At 39.5% G+C, this 22505-nt stretch overlaps 1 protein-coding gene across 13 annotated transcripts in view; it reads right to left on the bottom strand.

The window, feature by feature from the left end:
- Positions 1–22505, bottom strand: part of DST (dystonin) — a 452383-nt gene that overhangs the window by 47402 nt on the left and 382476 nt on the right. For all 13 annotated transcript variants that reach the window (XM_050950494.1, XM_050950495.1, XM_050950498.1 and 10 more), the window contains 11 exons: positions 15654–15857; positions 11936–12167; positions 11327–11553; positions 10462–10584; positions 10137–10238; positions 8374–8475; positions 6780–6953; positions 5796–5951; positions 3274–3471; positions 2584–2712; positions 122–292 (listed from right to left, as the gene is read on the bottom strand). In XM_050950494.1, coding sequence (XP_050806451.1) covers positions 122–292; positions 2584–2712; positions 3274–3471; positions 5796–5951; positions 6780–6953; positions 8374–8475; positions 10137–10238; positions 10462–10584; positions 11327–11553; positions 11936–12167; positions 15654–15857 — 1818 coding nt within the window. The remainder of the gene's footprint in view (positions 1–121; positions 293–2583; positions 2713–3273; positions 3472–5795; positions 5952–6779; positions 6954–8373; positions 8476–10136; positions 10239–10461; positions 10585–11326; positions 11554–11935; positions 12168–15653; positions 15858–22505) is intronic.

The following is a 22505-nucleotide window of genomic DNA, read 5'->3' as shown; positions in this document are numbered from 1 at the left end:
TCACACAACAAAAAATTCCAAGTCCCAGCAACCAAGTATAGATATTCTACATATGAAATAATTCAATATTAAGGTACTTAATATATTATTTTAATTTCTATCATTATTCTAAACCACACACCTTTCTTTCACTGAGTTTTGTTTGTACCGAGTCCCATTTTACTTTTAAGTTATTTATATCTTGCTCAACATTTGTCTCAGCAGACCCTGGGCATCTTGCAAGCATCTGCTGGCCTTTCTGCATCAGACATTTGTACGTCTCTTCTTTGGCTTCAAAGGCAGCACAGAGTTCCTATATTAAGAAAAAAACAAGAAATATAAAAATCAGTCAGGTAGGAATTCAATACCCTTCAAACACGTTTAGCATTATATACTGGGGGCATTATTTTAAAAAATAGGATAGGGAGCATATATAATGCATAAAGGGCCAAATCTGAAGGAAAAAAAAGAGCCCAATGATTCAGGAAATGAGAATTTGTATGATGTGTCCAATAATTTTTTAGGCTTTTTCCAGGATATATATACTTAGGACCTGAGTCAGGCAGATGTATATACTCAGGCCTTAAGTTTGGCAGAAATATCATATGCATTTAACTCACTGGGCAAGGTTTGCCGGATCTCTAGTTGTTTAAAGTACATGTGGAGCAGGAACACAATGGGTAAACCAGCTGGAACCCTTAGGAGACCTGAAGCAATCCAACATATCCCCAAAAGGGGTTTGTACAGCATGGAAGAGTTGCTTTATCTTCTACCCTCTGCATCTCTCTTCACCCACTAGGCATGTCACTGTGCACACCTACTGAATGCCAAATCAGCATAAGTAACAGTTGTACCTACCACAAACTCTTCTTTTTTGACCAACTTATACTTAGAGTCCTATTCTCCTAACACTGCATACATACATCCCTATCCTGATGGTGGGCCACTACCACAAAACAAATAATTACTAATAGGCCCCTCAAGCATACCACACTTGACTATAACACATGTGCTGCATCAGATCAGATTCTCCCTCCCAAACTAGGGCAAAGTTCTGCAGGACAAGAAACAAGCGCTGCTGGTGGGGAAGGAGGAGGAAGAGATGATTCTCTGGCAGCTCTGGGCTTTCTGCTCCCCTCTATCCACCCCCTCTCCCCCCAACTGGAACTAGTTTATTTTATACATAGCCTTAAAAATAGGCTGTGCCCTTAAAAATGTGTTTGGTGTGACAAACAAAGGTTCCACATGATCACTTATCACAAATTGCCGTGGTTTGTATCACCATAATAACAACCATTGGCCTCAGTTTCTCAATCTGCAGAAATTAGGCTAACACAATATATATATAGAGAGAGCTAGATAGATCTCACATAGGTACTGTAAGGTTCAACTGCAATTTGAAGTCCTCAAGTGAAATTCTATATACATGTGAAGAATTCTATTACTATTCTGTTTATGGTAGACATGTATGTGCCACTCATATATTTACACAGCAACCCATAACAGATATAATGATCTGGTAAAGACATAGGAAGCTGTTTTAAATGTGGAGTGTGGGGCTTTGGATCAGACCCTGAATGGATAGTAATTTGTTTATATAGCAAATTATTAGGGTGCTTGCATTTCTTTTTTTCAGAATACCATGTTTTATTTTGCATTCTCTTCTAGTCTCCAACAATCCATTCTAAAATAGTAAACCATTTTTGTGTACATCTGTAAAGAATCTGGAAAAGCAATGTTCTCATATATTTTACCATCTCACAAACATACAAACAAAAAAAAACAAATTATCACATTTTGAAACAAAAATCACTAGTGGTAAAAGACATTTTATATTGTTTCACAATTCTTACAGTCAAAGTATGAACATATGACAATAGGGATTTACAATGGAAACTGTGCCAGACACATAATGTTAACAATGCAGAATAATACATAGATGGTGCATTACTAGAGATGCCATTCTTTGGAGTGAGGTATTAAATCGAGGAATCTTTCAACCCACTTGCACTGGTTCTCTATGTGGGAAAAAAATCTTTTCGTAGGATTTCTCTAACAAAGAGAGGAAGGGAAGAATTCAGGCATCACGGCTAACTTTCTCTTTCTAAATAAAATAAGCTCTGTGTGTGATCTCAAAGTCCTTATTCAATCCCGACTGCTGTTGAGTTCAGTGAAAGTTTTGGATGGGTAAAGAATGAAAGATTGAGCCTGCGATTTCAAGGCTGTGTATATCCCTGTTTAAGAATATTTATTTTGGAAATTACCAATTTTGAGGATAAGGGAAGAAAGAAGAAATGAAAATTTCACTGCAAATACAGTAAACATTTCCATAATTTTTGCTGAAAACAAGAGCTCCCAAAACCATTTTCACTGTCATAATGTTAATCAACAGTGAAAACTAATTAACTCTGAGCATCTGCTAAATAATTTCTTTTGCAATCCTGCAAATTACAATTTAGTTTTTGCTAGCAGTAGTTGTTAATATCCCGTACAGACATTCTGATATAGAAAATATGCTTTCTATTCTCTATAAATGCCCATAAAGTTTTGTTAGTCTCTGAAATCTAGACCATTTGCAAAACCTTCTAATATTAAGATACTTACCATGTGGGTATTAAGCTGCTCTCTTGCAGTTTCTGGTAAACCTCCAACAGGTTTCGATGCCAAAAGCTGACGTTCAGTGTCTGTCAGCCATTGCTGCATATCTTCAACTTCACCATGGAAACCTTGAGCCTAAATTACACCATACCACTTTAGAACATATTTAAATGTTTTGAATTGCGATAGCAGCTCAGAGGCAGAAGAAGCTTGGCAACATACTAAATCACAGGTTTACAATAAGTAAAGAAAATTCCTAAACAAAAATCTGTAAGTTTCACTTAAAGTTGCTACATAAAATTCAAAAAATGGTATACCATTGAACATATCCCTGAAAACACAAATCATATAAAACTATAATATATATACACATATATGCTATAAGAGAAGACTACATAAATAATTCTGAGACCAAGCCTAACATCCAATTCACATACACAGAGTGAAATTCACTCCTGTGCAGATAGCCTACACAATTCTCAAAAATGCAGGCCAAAATTCAGAGTTTTGGGTCAGCATTATTAAAGGATAGTGGCCAACTGTGATATATACATCTGGATCCAAACTTTCCCAAACTCAGGTATTTTTGCATCCATGGTTTTGATTTAGACCTGCACGTAACACACAGATCTGTATATTTAATGCAAGTTATCCCTTTTTCCTAGTTATCTCTTTAATTTTTCATTTCCTGCTCACCTGGATCAAGGCACTGTCCAGCTGCTGTTTCCTTTGTTCTGTTTTTTTCAACACATTTTGCCAGCGCTGATTCAAAAGTTCCAACTTGCTCTGTAGATTGCTTGCTTCTTCAACAGCACTTGATTCAATCAAGTCATTTCCTGCTTTCTTAACTGTTTCCACAGTGGACTGATGAGCTAACACATCATTTTGTAGCACCTAAAGGAAAAAAAACAATACATAGACCTGTTCATTTTTGTAATTAATTTAATTAAGGTGCCCACAGTCACTGAATCATTTCAACTATGATTTAGAGATAATATTCATAACCAACACAGGTTTTAGCACCTAATTAAGGCAGTATAAATGAATCTCACTTTGCTCGAAAGCAATATTAAGCCATTGAGCCAAGCAACACATTTCAGTTTTATACTCAAATAAAATAATATTTTTCTTCTGAATAACAATGCAAAGTTAGGACATGTTTTTTGTACTGCTGAGGGTATGTTGCCACCATCCAGGATACCCAGTACTCAGATCGCTGTGTCACTTAATGCCTCTTTCCCTCCCTCGGACCTGTCTGTAATGGCACTTTTCTGTGGTGCTTGTTGTTTTGGAGGACAAGACCTGGGCCTAATGAGGCCTGGGGTGAGGTGGGCACTGCTGATGGCTGCCAGAAGGGATAAGGGGATGAGGAACAAAAAGAGAGAGGTCCTTTGATGGCTCCCATAGCAGCACTAGCTGTAGCACCAAGGTTGCCAGGCTTCCTTTTTTCCATATCTCAGTGTCATCTTTCATGTTATATCAAACTAGTATGGCAGTTAAAACTTCCCTGAGAGTTGGGGAATGGTCATATAACTTCCTATCAACTACTCCAGGCTGGTAAATAGGACACGAACATCCTCCCTTCTGAAATCATGTGTGGCACTGGCAGTGCATTCTGGGAAGGCGTGTTATTTTCAGACAGTGAAAAAACATGTTTTTACAATTGAGGGAAATTGTTTAAAAATCTGAAATAAGGAAAATTAGAAAGTGGGGTTGGGGAGAGCGGGTAAAAAAGTAAACAATGGGCCCAATCTGCAAAATGCAAGTTTGAGATTTCTCAGATCCAGGGCTCCAGCCACCTCCAAAATTAGTAGAATATGGAGATAAAATAAAAAGTTGAAACAATGTTTAAATAAAACACAGGGAGAGGTCAATTGCACAAACTCAGTGGAAGGAGGACTCTCTAAGCCAATGGTGATCCTTGTGTATAGGAAGGGTCTCATATTATCACTCTTATTTCTGTTTAAGCACCGGGGAAACCATAATTATTTTAAATAAGTCCCCCAATATGAAAAATAAAGGGTTATTCCCAGAAGCAGATGCCTCTCATCCCTTACTTCCTGATGAAGTTCCCTCAGGACAAGGGTTATTCTGTCCCAAGTTTTCCAAGAGATGGATGTTTTTCCATGTTAAAACAGGAAGCAGCTCTCTGTGAACTCCCTAGCCTATAAACTCCAGTTTAAGAACAGGAAGAATGCTGTGTAATGTGTTTGCTGAACTCCTTCAGCAATCAAGGTAGATTGAATAATCAGTGATGTCACTGTGCTATTAAGGTGATAAAAACACTTCCTTTCACTGAGAAGGCGAGAGACATATGGAGCAGACTCTGATTTCTGTAATGGTTTTAAGAGGGGGCTCCATTCTGAAGTTGGTCATGTATATGAAAGAAATGTCTTAGTTCTCTCTATACAGTCAGTTTTGGTGCATTGTGTCTGGTCCTGAGAGGATTCTGAACTAAAATATTGAGTACTTTTTAAAGTTATTTGCAAGGCATAATTTAAAATGCATGTTTTTGCTATTCTGAAGGAAGGAGAGGTGACATTTAAGGACTGGAACCTGATATGAAATCTGCATGACCTATGAAAGCATGCCTTCACAAACAGTATTTTGCCACACAAAAGAGCTGAGAATTCCTCTTCCAAGAAGATACTCTTGAAAGTGAAGGATCTTTCACATTTGCCTAGTGCAAAGGACTCCTGATTGGGGTCCAGAGGTGGTATAACAATAATTAACAATTAATAATGTTTTGCAGAGAGAGAGTGGCAAAGATATAGGTTACCCCTACAGTCGGTGGGTGTATGGGAGCAGCAGAGTATATGACAATCTGAGCCAAAGGAGGTACAATTTTGTAGATCCCAAAAATATTGATTCTTTGTTCTCTTCTGAGACTGGGGCACAGCTGTGTGTGGGTTGAAGTATATTTCACGGGCCCTGGTCTGAATAAGGGTCAATGTGAAATCATATAGCCCCTGGGAAGTGCCAGGCTCAGTGCTCGAACACATGCCATCTACACTGAGGAGGAATGGAGGCCGGAGGAGAGACACTAACATTATTCAGGCAGCAGTCATCATAGCTTCTAGACTGGCACTCTCGGTCTTAATCTGTCTCTTGAAAACCTCTAAAACAATTATTTAACAAGCGCAAATCTTTACAATAAGAAACAGAGCTTAAGATAAACATCAAAATAACATCTCAATGAACAGAGTATAATTACATACATGATGTTTGGCAAGTTCAATTTCAATAGCCTTGGGGTCCCCACCCACAGGTTTCTGTTCATTCAGCAGGTCTTCTGTATGCGTCAGCCATGTCAGTAATTCATCCAGGGCATGTTGGAATTGCCCCAAAGCTAACAAGGCACCCTCCAGCTTGTGCTATAATGAAAATAAAAATAACAATGAAATTGTTTTATGAAGCTAATGATCTAATTGGCTTAAACTGCATAGACTGCCACTAGACTCCATTTTCACCAAATGGGGAGCCTGAGTCCAATAGTCAGAGCACTAATCAGAGAGCAGCAACATTATGCTAGCTCAAGCAACTGCTCTATAGTTAAAGCTGAGTTGGCAGTTCCATTATATAGCCTTAAATTCTAGCTCTAAACTCTTGGCCATTCCAGATCCTATTATAAAACAAGGTACAGAATGTAGGCTCTCTCGGCACAGAATTAATTGTATTTTTCATTATTTAGATTTTGATTTGAATTTAAATGCTACTTGGTCCGAGGTCTTTTTAATGAGCTTTGGTTTTTCAATGAAATGGTTCAATTTAGAAATGAATACACTTTTCTAAGCCCTGCATTTTTCAATTTGCCTGTGTCATTTTGATAATTCAGTGTTTTGGAAAGAACGCTGAAGTGACTTATCTGTAAGTTTGAAGAAGAGGTGTTCAACACATTTTTGTATTTGGTCTCCTGTGTGTATTTACAAGTTTTTGACTGCCAATAAAATACCATCAAAAACCAAAATGAAACAAACACATAGGATTTGATTTGATACTTGACACAGGAAGTGATATGCTGCCAAGTGTTTGAAAATTGTAAAGTAAAACTCAGTAAAATGTGAGACACTCTTTCTGTAATTTGTAATCCCTAAAACATGAAGAAAGAATGTTACATGGGCTGGTACAAACAGTGCACAACAAAAAGCTATGCTGACAGTTCTATATCACATCTGACAAGCTCCCATCCCAACTTCATTCACCTGTCTGTTAATAATTTTCTCCTCTAGATTGACCCACATCAGTCTGAGCTCTGAAAGGGGTTCTTGAACTGCGTGCTTGTCACTTTCTTCTGTAACCTTCTTCAACAACAGTTCCGCTTGATGATTCAGCCTTTCCATTTCTATTTGCTGCTGATAAGCCTCCGTTTTAAATTGCTGTTGTAAATACAAACAGAGAGAAAATCATTTCTCTCACAGGTAACTATCACACTGTACATAGTAGAAATACTGCTGCTTAAAATATTACATGCAGCACTGTCAGCTACCATGATGTTAAAATTTTCTTTTTCCTGTTCTAATGTGTTGCAATAATTTGCAAACAATGGTAATGTATTTCATGATTCAGTATTTATATACAGTATCAGGCGGTAGCCATGTTAGTCTGTATCCACAAAAACAAGGAGGAGTCCAGTGGCACCTTGAAGACTAACAGATTTATTTGTGCAAAAGCTTCCATGGGTAAAAAACCTACTTCAGATGCACCTGATGGTTTTTTACCCACAAAAGCTTATGCCCAAATAAATCTGTTACTCTTTAAGGTGCCACCAGACTCCTCCTTGTTTTTGTATTTACAGTATGCTTTAAATCAAGAAGATCCCAGCTAACTGAAAAGACAAAGATATGTGTTAAAGTCTCCAAAAATACTCTACTTCCCTTTGGTCATCAAGTGCTTAGGAAGATACAGAATGTAAGACTGTTTACTATCACGCATTCTAGCTTGTGGCAAAAGCAATAGTAATTTCTGCCTACAGGGGCTGAGATAATATACTACTCTGAATTTACATAGAACCTTTCACTGAAAAATCTGAAAGCAATTTCAGTAGTCAGTTATCCTATTTTACAGAAAGGCAAACCGAGGCAACAAGCTGATTCTTTTTTCACTCAGATTTTTGTAAGATATGTGGTTATGATTCATACAAAAAGTGACACCATGAAAAAAAGAAGAAAGGTATTAATCCTCTTGGCTAAGGCCATGAGTCAGTAACAGTCAGGAGCTAAACCAAAGGCTCTTGACTTCCAACTCCCACACTAGGCACTACACATTCCTGCTTCCTATTTAAAACATGCATAACAACATGCTAGTGTCATGACCATAATGAATCATATTTCCATACACAGGGAATCAGAGCTGGCTTAGAACTTTGTTTCAGAGCCCAGTGGGGTCTAGTGGAAATGATGTGATCTCAGTTTGTGTATTTAGGCATGGTCCATGACATCAGGAGTCAGAGGCTTTGGAGGAAGTTGCCTACCCACATTCCAGATGGAGGTCAAGTGCTCCAAAGGTGGCTGACACAGGGGGAAGTGAGAAAAATAAAAGGTGAAGGGAAAAATATCTTCAAATAACCTTTTTAAACAGAAATCAATGTTATAACAAATGTTTTTTCGGAGTTCTCAAATCATATTTACATAGAGTAAAATCTAGCCCCACAAAAATAAGGGGCAAAGGTTTTCACCCAGATACAATAAGCTACTTACTGTAAAAGCATTATGATATTTGGAAGTTTTTATAGAACTACACTTGGCTGCTGAAATATGTAGAATCATGAATTAAGAAAAATAAACAGCTAGTTCATACCTTCAGTTCCGCAGTTTGCTGCTTCACTGTTTCTAGATCTGTTCCAACTGGTGACATTGAAGCTAATTTACTGCCAGCAATATCTACCCAGTCAAATATTGCCTGAAAATCACAACATTAAATTGCAGTACAAGATAATATAAGTAAAACAGTATGATTAATCTTGTCATGAGGTACAGTTTGAAAGCTATGTACAATACAAGTATAATTCTCAAGTGGATATTGCTGAGTTTATCTGCTACTGCAGGAAATAACTTCATTATCCTCTTTATACGAAAATAATCTGGAAAAAATAAAGTTATTAAAAAGTTACTTGACAATTCAAGGCAGCGAATATTGAATACATTGACATCCTGCAACACCTGAATATGCAAAAAACCCACTGATTCCAGTGCCAGGAATATGCATGTAACAGGTGCAGGATTGGACTTTTATTAACAGCAAGATTCTGTCATAGTTACTTATATTACATAGTACTTTACTTTGGGTAATTGTGCTGATTTCAATGGGACTTCTGTTACAGCAAATGCACAGTACAGAATTGTTATTTCTGTAGTGTTCTCATCCTTTATTGAGCTTGATTTTTACGGTTTATGTCACTGAATGAAATTTGGCTTTTATTAATGACTAATTAGGCACAAATCCCGCTGAAATCTATGTGAACAAAAATGCCCATTGAAGTCAATGTGAATTTTAATTGTATACGGAGTGTGGAATTAGACCCATCTGGTACATCTAAGGCTCCATGCTGGGCTGTGTCTGAGCTGCAACTGATCAAGCTCAGTAGGGAGGTGCAAAAGTAACTTCAAGTTACATTTATGCCTCCTCTCACTATTGAGGCTTTCCAGCCAATCTGTTTGTTCCTGACATAATGTAGAACAGCCTCAAGGGTGCTCTGTTTTATGCCAACAGCCCTGGAAGACTGTAACAGCAGCTGGGGTCTGCAGTGGGAAAAGAATGCCTCAGCTCTGAACTAGTATTATGGCCCCCCTATGCCATTAGCCAAGAAGGAGGATGGGTTTCCACTACAGGACAGTTTCCCAAGTATGGGCAATCCTGCACTTGTGGCAGACAAAAATGCAGACAGACTTTGAATGTAGATGGGAAATTTATCTGCAGACTTTTTAAAGTAAATCAGCTACATGCATGAGGTGTTCTGACTGGGTAAAATTATGTACTAAAGAACTATATAAACAGCATGACGGAAATGAATAACGTATTTAAATCAGAAAATGCAAAATCTTGTACTTATTGTATAAATGAAAGATCTGCAGTAAAATGGAGTTCCTTGAATTTGTCTTCTCTCCCAGAAAAACTGCAGCACTTAGGATTTGAACTATTTAATTTATTTTTGTCTTCCCTTTTAGTTCATGTAAACATTGTGACACAGCACCAAGTTCCATATTAACAGAAGTACTGAATGTATTACAATGGAATGTTGCCTATCAGCAGGGTTACCATGCAAAATGTGTGGTAATAAATAAAAGCTGCTCTCAGTCTAGTAATAAACAATGAAACTTTAACTTAAACTCTAAACACAATATGAAAAGTAAATAATTATACAAAGAATGTAAACCAGCATATTTATGATATTACACAACAAATCTGTGAAAATCCTTCAGTTTATTGAAGAAAATGTTAACCATAATTCTACAGATGACATCAATTGACAGCTACCCAGTAATAGGGTGTTTTTTCTAAGACATAAAACATAATAACCTTTCTTACTCAAGATTTTGTTAGATACATCATAACCATCTTACCTGCAGTCCATCTTGGTACTGAACAGCAGCTTGCATGGCTTCATCAAGTTTGTCTATCCGCTCTTTCCATGCTTTGTTTAGAGTATCCCAAGCTGAATTCAGCTGCAATTACACAGTGAAATATTTCAGTCTTCGGATACTTCAGGGCAAAACCTTGTTCTAATTAAAGTCAATGGGTTTTGTCACTGAGTTCAGCTGGCCCCAAAACTTTAACATTACATTACTTCTAAGTACTTTCTGATGGACTATCCATTCTACAGTACACAAACACTATAACATATTAGTATTAAGCATTTATGTATTAGTATTAAGCATATACTCATACCTCATCTATGCTCTTATTGACGATAGGCTTGTCAGGTTCTCCACAAGCAGCTATAAGTTCAGAACCTAAGTTTACCACCATATCGAGTTCTTCCTGCAGTCCATCAACTTCTTCTCGGATAGCCTAAAAGGAGAAAAAATTAAAATTTTCAATGTTGCTACATTTTAAAACTCAAGAATATAGATACAGTTGCTTTTAAGGCACAACATTATCGGCCTTGATTCTTATTTATATTAAGGTCACAAGAGTAACACCTCTCTGGCAATGTGAAAGGACCTTGAAGTAAGCATAAATAACTTATAATGCCTCTTTATATTGACAGAGTGGTGTAAAGAGGACTTCATTTAAATGAAAACCAGGCTTATAAGAATAAGTGATTTTGTACAAAGGTAAGACGTACAGACTAGAAGGCTTTAATCGTTTAGTGTTCTTCACCCTGCTGTTTTTGTTTTTCAGTGGTCACCATTCCTGCTGCTAAATTGTTAAAATCAGTATAACTGATTGTGGGCTTGGAAGAAAGCATATTAATTTCATTTCTTTTAAATGCTACATAATATTCAGAGAATTGAAAATATGTATGACTTGTTTAATTTCAATTACATATTTAACATATACACAGAAAGACACAGATAAGCCTATAGGCTCTCACATGTTGAAACATCTATGCACAAAAAGCAAAAGTTTTGATATACTAATTATTTGCCATACAGTCTTGAAATACTGTTATAGTTAATTTCTATGTAATTATCTCTGTTGGTTTCTGAAGGAATTCTCTTGTATTTCATGGTAATTTTGTAAAAATATCACATTTCCTGATTGTATTGGAAAAAAATCCTTTAAATGTAAAAAAATACTTTCTACTGACCTCTGCAGCCTCTTGCTGTTGTTTGACTACAGAGGGGTCAACTCCGGGTCCCTCCAGTTCTCGGATGAAATCCTGAGTATCTTTAACAGTGGCTACAAGAGCCATGTGATCACACCAGAACTTTTCAGCCAGCTCCATCACATCCAGCAATTTGGCCTCCCTTTCCTCGGTCAAGGTCTGGATGTCTTCCCAGATGAAGATCATTTGTTTAATTTTATCCTGAACAGCTAAATAGGCAAATGGACTCTATTACATGGGCAACCAACATTTATGTTTACTTGTATAGTGATACATCATGTATACATATGTCACATGTATACTCCTTATGGAAGAAACCATCTAGCTTTTTAATTCAGGTTGTAAAATACCCACAACAATGATAAACAGAATCATTTAACACAGCACTTCAAAAAAAAAAATCACACTAAAAGGTATGATTTATGACAACCGTTCATAAAGCAAGAAGATTGCTTTTTTTAAACCTCAAGGCCCTTCTACATGAGAACATTAAAAAATAAGCTAGCTGATAACCAAAAAATGAAGATTTTTATTTACCACAGCTTTATTTCAGCTAGAAAGAAACTCTCTCTCTCTCAGATAAATTATTACCTTTAGCGGATATATCCTTATCAGCACCCTCTGAGCGAGCTATCATTTCCTCCCCACGCTGTTTGAGTGTCTCATACACGGGCTGAAGTTTTTCCAGATCTACTGACACATTCTTATTTTCACTGATCTGCTCTTTAATCTTCTCCACCTCAGCTGAGATTGAAGGTGGCTGCCTCAGACGTTCAACTATGCGTTCCAGACTCTCGAGGGTTGGATCTATCTTGTCATGAAACTGGGGCATAAAAGAGGGAGGGGTGAGGAGGAAAGGAAATGGGAGGAAAGACAAAACAATCAAAAGATTTCCTTGAAAAGAAAGGTACTGATAAACTAACATATTAAACATCCCTAGTTGCATGGTGCACTCTAATACCGTGTAGCTTTTTATCCCTTTCTAATGACTAGGCTACAGAGAGCTCTGAGAGACAGCTACTGCCTCTAAACAAACAGAGCAGGTCCTTAGGTCAACCAATAGAGAGATTCATGCTTTTGGAGTGGTGAAGCACTGGAATGGGTTACCTAGGGAGGTGGTGGAATCTCCTTCCTTAGAGGTTTTTAAGGTCAGGCTTGACAAAGCCCTGGCTGGGATGATTTAGTTGGGAATTGGTCCTGCTTTGAGCAGGGGGTTGGACTAGATGACCTCCTGAGGTCCCTTCCAACCCTGATATTCTATGATTCTATGATCCACAAATCCTGGGTTCAGTCCCTACAGCTCACCCATAGAGGGGCATTGTTACACCTGTCAACAACATTTACCTGACTATAGTCCTGTTTAATTAATAGACTACTTTGTTCCAAATTTTAGAGAACCATGGGTTTTCCACTTCCATCTTTTAACATGTATATGAAGTGATTGTATTCAATACAAAGCTTTGTGTTATTTTAAGGATATGTATTATTATGTTTCACACTGGGAACAATGTTGTGCATGGAAACACTGATGAGGGTTTGATGTGTCAGGTGATTGCTATGAACTAATTGTGTGGTGGCAGTAAGTCCAGATATCTATTATGAGCAATATATAACACACCTAGAAGAACTGTGGAAGAACTTGAGAGAACAGGGTCATCTGAAGTGAAACAAAGAGAAATTCCTTTACACTGAAAATAACATGGATCTAATGAAAGTCCAATTTCCCCTTTCTTGTGGCAGATTCACTATACATCTGACTTCTCAACAGAATGTGTGAATGATGTTAATAAACTGGGGTGTATTTGTTAGAATGTGTGTGAATATCCTACATGCTTGTGAAGTATATACTAAGGGTGAGATGCAGCTGTTACTATATTCAGATGTCTATTACATTTATTGTGACACTAGGAAGCCAAATCCCATATAAGTGATAAAAACTGAGGTTAAATTAGTTAACACTTCTCTGATTTGCTCTACTCTGCTCTAATTTGCATGCCAGAACCAGGGCCAGCTCCAGGCACCAGCATCCCAAGCTGGTGCTTCGGGAGGCAATTTTCAAGGGGCGGCAGTTCCTGTTGTTTTGCCCCCAGCAGCGCGCCGAATTGCCGCCGCGGACGGCGAGGGCAGTCCGTGTGCCCTTAGGGCGACAGGCGTGTTTCCGCAGCAGCGGCAATTCGGCAGCAGCTTCTATGTTTAGCTGTCCGTGGTGGCTTCAGTTAAACACAGAAGCTGCTGCCGAATTGCCGCTGCAGCGGAAACGCGCCTGCCGCCCTAAGGGCACACAGACTGCCCCGCCATCCACGGCGGCAATTTGGTGCGCTGCTTGGGGTGACGAAAATGTAGAGCTGGTTCTGGTCAGAACATTTTAAACAAAAAATTTAAAATGCTGATGAACTCACTGGACCTGATTTTGCTCCTACTGAAGTTAATGGGACATTTGCCCTTAACTTTAATAGGGAATATCGTATATCTATAAAAGATACAGCTTCTGGGTTTACACAGTGCCTTTCATGCGTAAGATAGCCTAATGCACTTTACACATTGATGAGTTAGATACTGATACTTCCAAGACTGTGTAAGCAAATGCTTACAACTCCACCATATTATATGTTTATGACAATACACTCTGGGATATTTTAATAAAAAGGGATTATATCAAAATAAATTCTATTATCTTCTTTTTGTCATTTGTACATACATTTTTATAAACATATATAAATTTAATCTCAACACATTTTTAAATATGTAAGCAGCTTTTCAACATACTGATACTCTGGATGTTACAAATGAGCATGCATCTATGATTTTCTTCTTTACATAGAGAAACTCTTTTGTATTTATATATCTGGCACTCAATATTGGCACTGGACTAGAAAGTGAGTAGCCTGATTTTTGAAGGTATAGAGGTAAGCTCCAATGGACTTTAATGGCAGCCAGACTGAACCCTTAAAGTACAGAACAATGTTTTCATCTAAAATAATTACCAGTAGTTGTGTACTTTGATTGTTTTAGAATGCTTAAAAGTATGATGGTTCAATATAAGAATTGGAAATAGCACATTAAGATACCAGTTGGTGATATGGGCTGCTCACAGGCTTTTACACACACCGTCAGCAGTCTGGAAACATAGTGAGATGACCCAAAGAAAAAAAAGTATATAAAGGCATATCCTGAGGAGCATTTTAACATATGTTACATAGAGAAGCATTTGGGAAAGTATTCTAGATCTGGAGAGACTATCAATACTATTACTTGTTCCCCCAAGTGCATGGGAAGTAGGGAGAAGTTGTGTCAGTAGAGCTGTATAAAATGTAGTGGTTTTATTGTGGCTTTGGGCTGTATGGTTTTACACACACACACACACACACACACACACACACACACACACACACACACACACACACACACACACACACACACACACACACTTTGTTTTGAATTTGCATGAACTTGTTTTGAATCTGAGTGAATTTGTTTTGAATTTGAGTGAACTCAAAAAAAATCTCAAAGTGAAACTAAGAAACACAGAATTTCAGCAAGTTCAAAAGTGAAACCATGCAAAACCTCAAATGTCTCAAGGATTTGATGCATAATAACACACCAACTCAGTTTTGCTCCAAAGGTTCCTTAATCTTAGCTCATTTTCCTAGGAACCCGATCAGAGTTTTAAGTTTGTAATGAAATGTGAAATCTAGTAAAATCTGGGGGTTCCGTTCTGATGATTGCACATAAGTTCTAATTATAAAACACTAGCTAGCAGTTTGTATATATGTTCAAGTGCTCGTGATTATCTAATTCTCTAATGGCTAGTCTACAAAGAAGATGTAAACCCTTCTACTACTAACGTTTAATGGAGATTCTCCTTCACCGTCAGTGGTAGAGGTCTGCATTGGTAGCTGAATGTTGTGAGTTCCAGCTATGCATGTGTGACTTAGCTGATTGACTCTGGTGTGCATAGGGGGCAGCATGAATTACTAATATGCGTGGAAGAGAAAATGTTTACCCAGAATGAAGGTGAAAGTAACATCCCATATTTAGCATTCAGATGTTCCTTAAATAATTACTTCAAAATGATTTTCCATGTGCCAATAAAATATTGCAAGGACAGCGCAAGTATATTGATCAATATAAAAAGTTATAACCCCCTGACTAACAGAAAAACAATGCCATGAGCAGTGTTCTGAGCATTCGCAGGCCATGTGGGTGGGTACAGGAGATAAACCTGCAATTTGTGGTTAATCCATAGCCTAATGACAATGTATATATTTCCACTTGAACGAACCCAGTTACTTTGAGTTTAAATTGATACCTGAGTAGACTGAGAAATGGCTTCATCCAGTGCTAGTGCTCGCTTTTTGACATCTTCTTTAATTTGACTGTAAAGGGTGTCAGCCGCCACATATTTCTCTTGGATACAAAAACCTTCTCCTGGGCTCAACTCCAACAACTGAGGGCCAGTTTTGTTCATCTTATCTATATGAGGCTTGTGTTCAGCAATCAGCTCACGCAGTTGCTATAACAAACCAAACAACTTATCAGTTTCTTATGCTTACACTGCCACATTACAGCTGTCTGCACTTCTAACACATCCAGCTGGCAAGGAATTCTAAACAAATACTTTTCATCCTAAAGTACAGCACAAATCACATTGACTATAGTCAGTCATTGGCCTGTCTGCGATGGTTCTCTTTCCAACACCGAACAGCTATCCAGGCACAAAATGTTACATTTAAAGATAGACTAGGAAGCTCTATGAAGTAAATAATGTAGAACATATTATCATATCCAAGATGCTAACTGTGCATATGATACTGGCCACGGACACTCCATTTCATGTTAGAGTCTGCAATTCTTGCAATGATGGTAATATTACAGATAGTTGCATAAAAACACCGGATATCTGCTCTTGAGATAATGCACCTTGAGGTTATTACTAATCCTTATCACTTACATAGTGCCTTCCATCAAACAAATGCAGAGTACAGTACTAACGTTTTATTAGCCTCAGAGCACTCTGTGATGTAGATATGGAAAGTCTTATTATCCTGGACTTATAAAGGGAAAAAACTGAAAGCACAGAGAGTTTAAAATAAGTGAGTGGTAGAGCTTCGAATAAAATCTACACGTCCCATTTCCCAGTTTCAGTCATAAGACCACAGTCTGCATGACCCCAGGATTTATAAATACATACTAAGTTCTTTGACAGAGACAAGCACATCAATTTATCCCCAACTGACCAACCAATGAAAATAAAATCCAGTCCTCTAGGGAAAATCAGTTAAAGTCTTTGGGACTAAGACCCAACCTAGCCCCTACGCCCTTCCACTCTCTCTACAACCTTTTACAACAGATCTTCTGAATAGTGGGTGAAAGGATTTGTGTGAGTAGCTTGTTCTCTCCCATCTCTATGACTTCTTATCCTACCTGAAGACTCACTCTCTCCCTATCCAATCAGGACCCATCCTCTGGCAGAGACGACTCACCCCTTCCTGTTGCAGTGAACCCTAGTAATTCCTGATTAGGTCCCACTGATCAGCTACTTTGAAACTGAAAAGATCCTTGGAGTTACATTCCAGAATACACCATGAAGGGCTACGAAAGTGTTAGCAACCAAGTCGTGGGAAGTCTGCCTAGTAGTTGGAGCAAGAGTCTGGCCTACCAGTCAGAGCTGAATCCAGATGGGGCAGATCCAGGAGTGAACCTAATGATCATAACCGGAGTCAGAGACCAAAGCCTAAACTGAAGAGTTAATTGGAGTCTCAGTCAGAAGGACAGGAGGAGGGTCAGAACCAGGAGTCAGAAACAAAAGCCTAAGCTGAAGAGTTAGCCAGAGTTGCAGTCAGAAGGGGGAACTGATGGTCTGAGCCAGGCATACAAGGTGAGGAAGGAGCTGGGGACTAGAGCAGGAGCAAGATGGGAGACAGTGGAACCAGAGATGGGACCAAGTACAGCTGCAGGCTAGGAATGTGTTGAGCAGCCACTGCACTGCAGCTGCTACTAAGCTTAAGTCTCAGTCTGCAAATTCCTGCAGCCAATCAGGTGGTACAGTCAATCGGACAGCTTGTATGAGGGCCAGCTGCACTCACTAGGTTGCCAGGAGATTGGCTCTGCTGCAGCTGGTTCCTGACAGTCCCTCCACTTCAAGCGTGCCTCGTAGGAACTGTAGGACTAGTTTCAGGGCATACTTCTGATGGAAGGCATATATGAATTCTAGATCATAGACATTTTCTACCAGCTCCCACAATTGCTCTTCCAGTCCACCAGATAACAGAGTTTGCCTCAAACTCGTCTGGAGACTAGAATTTCCCAGACCTCATATTCCTCTTGTCCCTGGATATTGACGGGAGGTGGTGGTAGAGTAGAGTGGCCATGAAAGGGATTCTCCATGTACGGTGTCAGAAGAGACACACAGAAAACCGGGTGGACCTTCAAATATTCCAGCATTCCCTAAACACTACAGGGTTAATTTGTTCCATGACCTTAAATGGGCCTAGGTATTGATGATCCTATTTGCTTGGGAATGGGTGGATTTTAAATAGTTGGAGGACAACCAGACTGTATCTCCTACAGACCGGGTCAGTGTGACTTGGCATTTTTGGATTAGCATGATATTTGTATGCCTCCTTCAAAGCTTCAAAGATTCAATAAGCTCTTGGTGCTCCCGGTGAAGATGGACAACTAGGTCTGCTGTGGTAGGGACTTAGGAGTCTGGAGGTGCAGCTGAATGAAGTTGAGCATGGAAACCGTAGTTTGCATAGAATGAGCTATCTCAGGTGGATGCATGAGTGGAGTTGTTGTATGGAAATTCTGCATATGGCAGAAGGATGACCCAGCCATCTTGATGATAACTGAGAAAGCAACGGAGGTACTGCTTGAGGACCTGGTTCACTTATTCTGTCTGCCCATTGATTTGTGGCAGATAAGGTGAGGAGGCAAGCAATTCCATTCTTAAGAGTTTGCACCAAAAAATGGGAAGTGAATTGTGAACACTGATCTCAGACTATTGTTGGCAGCTCATGAAGCCAACATGATCTAGAAAAAGAAAAAGGTGGGCCATTTCCTGGGTGGTTGAGAGAGAGTGAATGGAAATAAAGTGCATGATTTTAGTGAGGACATCGATTGTGACACGGATGATGGTGCAAGCCTATGATGAAGTCCAAGGATGCCGAGGACCAGGGTTGAGATGGGGTAGGCAAAGGCTGAAGGAGGACAAGTGATTCTGCATGTAGGCACTTGCTTCAACAGCACAGATCACATGAATTAACATACCTCTTAACACCAGTACTCAATGTTGGCCACCAGAAATTCAATAACATTTAGGTCTTGGGTTTTGAAGCAGACAATATGGCAGCCAACTCTCTAATACCTCAAGTCTGGGCTGGTCCTCTGGGATACAACAGCACCTCAAATGAAACCATGAGCTGGGCAGAATGTTAGAAGCATATAGGGTCTGACAGACCTTAGTAGCTTGGATCAGGAGGAAACAGGGACGGGATGAGGAACATCCGTTCCTGTTTGCTGCCCCCTGAGTCAAATTTGACAGGTGTATATTGGTAACCAAGGGAGCAGTGCCTGACTCGGCAAGTATGTGTTTGTGGGACAGGGTATCTGCCTTCCCATTCCATGATCCAGGGTGGTACATGATGACAAAATCAAATCTGGAAAAGAAAAGTGACCTGCTGCTTTGTTGCTGGGTAAGGTTACAAGCAGTTCAAAGATATTCCAGATTCTTGTTGTTGGCTCAGTTCTTAGCAGAGCGTCCCAGGGCTTAGTGTCCAAATTTTCCACAACACAGGTGTAGATCTGAAACACAACACCAGCCCTTCTCTGCCTCAGAGAGGCAAGCCTGAACACAGCTGATCTTCCTGGATCCCTGTGATGAGACCATAGAAGGGGATCGGGAACTCGACTCTCTCTCCAAGAGGTGTTCAGTCAGGCAATCATTAATACTGGTACACAACTTGACCAACACATCCAAGTCAGGTGGCTGCTCCACCAGTGCCAGCTTGTCCTTGATTTCCTTGCTTATGACATATAAGAAATGGTAATGCTGCATCACCTCATTCCATTTAATGTCTACTGCCAGACAATGGAACTCTCTGGAAAACGTGGTAACTGACCTGTTCCCCTGATGCAGCCCTCTTAAGTGCATTCTTGGTGGACTCCATGCAATCCAGATCATTAACTACAACTGCCACAGTTCTAACAAACTTTTCAGACTACCTCAGCAAGGGGCTAGAAGTCTCCAGGAGGGAAGACAGTGGACCTCCCCAGTTAGCAGACTAATAATAGGTCTGGTTAGTGGAGAATGACTGGGGCCATAGAATGAACAGGAGCTGGCACTGGTTCATGAAACTACAGAACTTGTTATGGTCTCCATCAAATTTATCCACCACTGGAATCTCTGGTTTCTAGAAGCTGGGCGGCAGCTATGCGCGGGACGATTTGAGCCTGCAGGTCTGCAGCATGTACCTACAAAACCATAACCTGGGCCTCTAGGGTCTGCAGGAATCCCACAGTGTCCAGCAGGAGCATGGTTGCCTCTGTGGAATCCATCTGAAGGGCAGTACTGCTGTTTACCCACCCTTGTTTAATCTTTTGGGCTGCTCAAAGTGTCAGCAGCTGAGTCGTGGGCGATCTAGCCAAGTGGCTGAAGCAAGAATCTGGCCTACCAGACAGAGCTGTATCCACATGGGGGAAGTCCTGGACTGAAGTCCAAGTTTATAGCTGGGCATCAGAGATCAAAGCCCAAGCCGAAGGGTAAACTGGAGTCACAGTCAGAAGGTGGAGGAGAGGGATCAGAACCAGAAGTCAGAAACCGAAGTCTAAGCTGAATGGCTAGCCAGAATCACAGTCACAGAGTGAAGCAGAGAGTCTGAGCCAGCAGTGAGAGATCAGGAAGGAGCTCGTGGCTGGAGCTAGAGCAGGTACAGGCTGGGGCAGAGGCAGGAGCAAGACTAGAGACAATAGAGGAAGGTACAGGACCATGTGCAGCTGTGGGCTAGGAATGCAAGCAGCCACTAGACTGCTGCTGCTACTGAGCGTTAAGTATCAGCCGCAGATTCTTGCATCCATCAGGTAGTGCAATCAGACAGCTTCCATCAGGGCTAGCTTCACTCACTGGGTTGCCAGGAGACTGGCTCAGCTGCAGGCTGGCCCCTGACAGAAAGTCAGGAACAAGCAAAACCACTGTTCCTACTCCAAGGTTTCTTTTACATTTTAAAATGCATTGTGAGGACCTCGGAGCAGTAGCCGGGTCATGCTGCAAATAAATCTCCCCCTCTTCAGCAGAGGAGTCTTAATCCTGAATTGTACCTCATCTGCTCCCCACAGAAAAAGAATGAGACCTAGGGCGGGGTAGGAGACAACCAGGTCTCTTCCCCAAAATAACAATGTAGCAATGAAAGTCAAAGCTTATGTAGGGGAGGCAAGTAATGTGGGACCTGGGGAAGGAGGATTGCTCGGCATGATTGGGGTCCTCAAAAGGTTCAGATAGTTCAATAAAGTCAGAACTTCTGGATGACTCTCCACAGAGAACACTTTTGGTTTTGCGTATCACTGGATTCTAAGTAACTGACAAGCAAAGAGACCAATTGTCTCAAACCTAATCATTCCATAAAACTGACTCCAGATCAGCACTGTAGCTGCGTTGGTCCCAAGATATTAAAGAGGCAAGGTGGGTGAGGCAAATCTTTATTACCTCACCCACCTTGTCTCTCCAGATCAGTAGTGATTGTATGTTGCATTCCTATCCTTTGCAACAAGCTGCAGTGGTAGAAAAAAGATATAAAGCAGTAAATAAGTAGATACGCTATAGTAATAAAAATGGAGAAAAGGGTTTTACAAAATTTCAGATATTTGGGTTTTGCATACTCATAGGAGAAGTTTACTCCTAGGTATCAGAACAGCACAAGGTCCATGCATCTACTTAAGTTCTATTTAAATGGTGCACAGGTGCTGAGGTGGCTCTCTGTTCAGGGACAAATTTCACCCAGATTGATTTACTGTGTTATTAAAATAGGATCAACTAAATGCAGTAAATGACTCTAGATGTAATAAAACAAACACTATTTAACTATAACATAAAAAAATAAAATGGAGTACAGTTCACTGTATTAACATCTAAAACTTTAAAATAAAAATAAAATAGGGCTAGATATGATTTAGGAGGTCTTTCTCATGGCAAACTATTTTGGAAACAATTCCAGAAAATTGGTATTTCAGTTTAGATCAATTATTCATTAAAAACTTGTATAACATTAGTCTTCTGCTAAACAAAGAAATCTTCAGCTAATGGCATGATCTAGTAAAAATACAAATGTCAGGCCTCGTGGAAACAGAATGAGTGAAGTCAGTGGGCCTAATTGCGTGAGAAAAGTGAGCAAGATTAGGCTTGTAACTAAGGAACATGTTTTGAAAAGATGATCTAATATACCCAGTCTTAATCTCTTAATGGAAAATGTTTGTCTCTGGTGGACAACACACATAGTTTGAAGGCAATTGGGTGAAGCCACTGTACATCAACCAATATATTTGAACTGTGCATTTGCATTCAAGTCTGAGAGAAAACAAGACAAGTGAGTCACTAAAATCTTAAATCTATGGAACTAAGTACATTTATCCACTGTAAAATCAGTGCACTGAGGAATATAACATGAACATTGAATAGTTAATGTACAAAACACGATATATTCTATATCAAATGCAAATAATCTTGTCTGTAGGCAAGATCATATTCAGCTCACTAAAATAATATGTAGCATTTATTTTGTGACTTTATTATTCACCCTTGAGTCCTGCATTCAGTGTCATAGCAAATGTCTAAAAAAATATTTTATATATTAGAAATCACGTACATTATCCACTGGAACCAAAGTGCTACATGCTTGGCCCTCTCTCTGTCTGTCACACTGGAAAATCTAGTTGTCTCATTATCTCCTTGGCTCAGAAAAAACATAAGATTAGCTCTCCAAAGGAATAACAACACAAAATAATTTTGCATATCTCCATAATATTTTATATATTATATATATGTATAGTCCACCTCTCCAATAACTTCCACTATCTCATATGGTCTATGCCAGCTGGCTAGCAGTTTGCTTTCTGCTGTTGGCACTAGCACCATCACCCGTTCCACCGGCTGAAATCTCCATACTTTGCC

The sequence above is a fragment of the Gopherus flavomarginatus genome, chromosome 4 (assembly GCF_025201925.1).
Source record: "Gopherus flavomarginatus isolate rGopFla2 chromosome 4, rGopFla2.mat.asm, whole genome shotgun sequence".
NCBI lineage: Eukaryota > Metazoa > Chordata > Testudines > Testudinidae > Gopherus > Gopherus flavomarginatus.
This window is presented reverse-complemented; position numbering and strand designations above follow the sequence as displayed.